The sequence below is a fragment of the Equus asinus genome, chromosome X (genome assembly GCF_041296235.1).
Source record: "Equus asinus isolate D_3611 breed Donkey chromosome X, EquAss-T2T_v2, whole genome shotgun sequence".
Lineage (NCBI taxonomy): Eukaryota > Metazoa > Chordata > Mammalia > Perissodactyla > Equidae > Equus > Equus asinus.
This window is the reverse complement of record NC_091820.1, coordinates 29446405-29449495: the sequence shown is the minus strand read 5'-3', so window position 1 is coordinate 29449495 and position 3091 is coordinate 29446405. Positions and strand designations below refer to the sequence as shown.

Below are 3091 nucleotides of genomic sequence, written 5' to 3'. Positions count from 1 at the left end.
TTGTGTGGCTCCTATACCTGTGTACATAATTAAATTTGCTTTTCTCCTGTTTCTCTTTTTATTACGGGGGGCGGGGTCTCAGCCAAGAACCTGGAAGGGTAGAGGGAAAATTATTTTTCCTTCACTACACCTTCCATCCAACCCTCCCCACACTTTTTCATTCCTTAGACACCAACCAAAAATTTAGCTCTTGCTTATGGCTTGCCAAATTACACTAAAGACAGCCTAACCAAACTTTCATTTGAATGAACTGGGCACTGGCTCTCCTAGGCCATGGCAGAGTGCTAGCCCAGTGGCTTCTGGGTGTCTAATCTCAAGGGAGTATCATCTGTATTTCTCAGAAACTCCTTACAGATGATGTGCATAAAACACCTACTTGGTGCACTGTGCTGTACTACACTGGGACAAGAATGCGGGACACCTTGCATTCCTGTTCCAGGTGACAATTTCTCTCTGATTTACAGGTGATCTAAAAGTAACAGCTAACAGCAGTTTTCCACTCTAGACTTACGGGTTCCAACTCTCAGACAAACAATCTGAGGGTCTGGTGCCTGCTCTAGATGCCCTCAGCCTCATCTGGCCCACCATCCAGTTTAATGTAAAATTAACTCCCACTGAAGGACCTGAAGTTTCCCAAAGCCCCGGACTCATGCCTAACTCCATTAACAATTTCACTGTCTCAGATGGAATGTCCACCTGTACTTATTCACACCTTCATTTCACTTGTCCTTTAGGTATCAGAAGATCCCACCGTTGTCCTTATAAGATTATCATTCTTCTATGGTGAAACTCTATGGGCAGGTCCCGAGTCATTAATCCGAGCCTCCCAGGACTCGTTCAGTGTTCCCAGAAGAACAGGTGTTCAATGAAGGTTTAGGGAATACATGAGCCAGTGAGTGTGAGGTCTACTTTATTAAGATTTACTTGTTATACATTCTTGAAAACCTAAGCAAATCCATGAATGTACCATTTACTTTTACAGAACAAGAACTAAAAGGGATTAGAGAGCCAAGATATGAATATCTCTTAGATTTTCTTCTCTATTTTTCTCTATTGATGCCAACTATCTTAGAGATGATATCTTTCACATTTGCAGGGAAATGCCTATAGCAATGCCATGTTATCTTATTGCAGATGACAAAACAAGACGGATGGTTTCACAATTTGTTTTCCAAAATAACAAAGCTCTTACTATTAAACCTCATTATAGCATTAAATGTCTGAGCAATATCATTCATAAACTTGGAGATTTTGAAGCTAATCAAATCTATATTAAAAGAAACAACGTTTGAATAGTACGTATGTCAAATAATGAAAGAACAGCTTTTCAAGTTACACATGTAATATAGGAACACACAGGCATATACACTGTGTTCCTTTCAACCCCACCTCAGAACTAACTTCTAAATTCTAGCAACACTAACTGCCTCTTCAAACACAAAGTGTTTGAAGAATCTGCCTCAGGCTTCAGTAGGGGTAGGAGAAACGGCCAGACCCGGCCCCAGAACGGGCAGTGGCCAGGGAAGTAGAGACAGCCCTGCCTGCAATTCTGGCTCGGGCTCTCTCTTTCTCATCTTGCAAAGCCTCCTCATACTGAGATGGGAAAGAACTTGGGTCAGTCGCATGAACCTTGGCTATAAACTCGAGGACCTGCATCTTGGTGGTTTCGGCATGGGCTCTCGGGCCCCACAGGAATTCAAATTGCGCAGGATCACTGTTGGCCACCTGTCGGTACTCCAGGTATTCTTCCTTCACGAAATCTTTGGTGATGAGCTGCTTGGGCTCCCCAAAGATGAGGTGCTTCCTGTCAGAATAGATGCCCGTCACATTCAGAACTTCCCAGACTTCCTCTTCGGTGGCACGGTTGCCCTTCATGAAGATCACACCCAGGATAAGGATGAGGATGCCGGTCTTGGGGACGCCCTGTTCACCATGCTGCATCCCATCATAGGTGAGGCCCAATTTGATGAGGAGGCCATAGCAGTGGTTGGTGGGATCCACTTCCTTCACATCAAGGCCAAAGATCATCTCGATGTGCTCAGAAGCTCTCAGAAGGATCTCAGGCAAGTGGTCTTCATATTCCTGGGTGACAATCTTCAACATATCTTCCTTGGTTACTGGCTCTTTCATTTGATACTTGAGCAGCAAGAAATTCACCAACGAAGCCACTTTCTCTGCTGGAGCATCTCTGGGCACATTCTTGGGATCTGGGATAGCCTGGAAGGTGCTATCCTTCTCTTCCTGGCTACTAGAGCCCTCATCCGATTTGCTTGATGAGGCAGCTGCGATGGCAATGGAAGATGAGCAGAAACTCTGAGAACCCTCAGGAAAGCTGGGCAGACCAGCAACAGGAAGCTCCTTCGAATGGCCAGGCATTAGAGGACGGGAGGAGAGACAGGTCTCCTCTAGAGCCTTGGAGATCTCAGCAACCTCCAGGTCCTGGGTCGTACCTTGGACCTGAAGGCGTTGATCATGTGAGCATCGTGGATTCTTCTGACGCTGAGACATGACGACTCTTGTCGGTGGCAGAAGGCAGGAGTGTGGACAGGAAGGTGGGCAACGGGGAATCACCACCTAAGGGCAAGAAGGCAGATGCGAGTCACCTCAGTTGGTAGGCTCCACAGTGCTGGCTCTGATATAAGCCGCCTCCAGTGGGCTTCTGCCAACAGTGACATACAGCTTTAGGGGTCTCCTGACCTCCCAGTTGCTGTGTCCCCCAAGAATATGGAGTAGGAAGTCTGAATACACAACAAGGTGCAGCCAGCCAACCAAGGCTGACAATCCTCAGGGTTCCTACTAGGCAGGTGTGGTTGGGCTCTGTAGACCCATTTCTGATCTGAGGAGGGTGGTCTCATCAGTCCTAACTCAGGTTTCATACCTTAGTATTCGATAGGGCCTGGGTCACCTCCCCTATGCTAATATGAGGCTGTGCCTCTAAATTCTAAAGTCACATCTCTTAAGACAACTGAGTTGGAAGTGTGAAGGAGTCTCCTCCAGGAATCCAACTTGGGGTTTCCCAGGGCTGACACCAGGAGCTACATTCTGTGGACATTATCTGTACCGGTGTTGGTGGTCCCCTGCTTCTCACTCA

The 3091-nt window shown here is 46.7% G+C and overlaps 1 protein-coding gene across 1 annotated transcript; it reads right to left on the bottom strand.

The window, feature by feature from the left end:
• Positions 1–1366: 1366 nt before the first annotated feature.
• LOC106838990 (melanoma-associated antigen B16-like) lies at positions 1367–2508 on the bottom strand. The gene has a single exon (XM_070501738.1). It carries the CDS (start codon positions 2506–2508, stop codon positions 1468–1470), a length of 1041 nt encoding a protein of 346 aa, XP_070357839.1. The 3' UTR covers positions 1367–1467.
• Positions 2509–3091: the final 583 nt, after the last annotated feature.

Excerpts from the sequence above, each read along its gene's own strand:
- LOC106838990 (XM_070501738.1), bottom strand. The coding sequence starts at position 2,508 with ATGTCTCAGCGTCAGAAGAATCCACGATGCTCACATGATCAACGCCTT.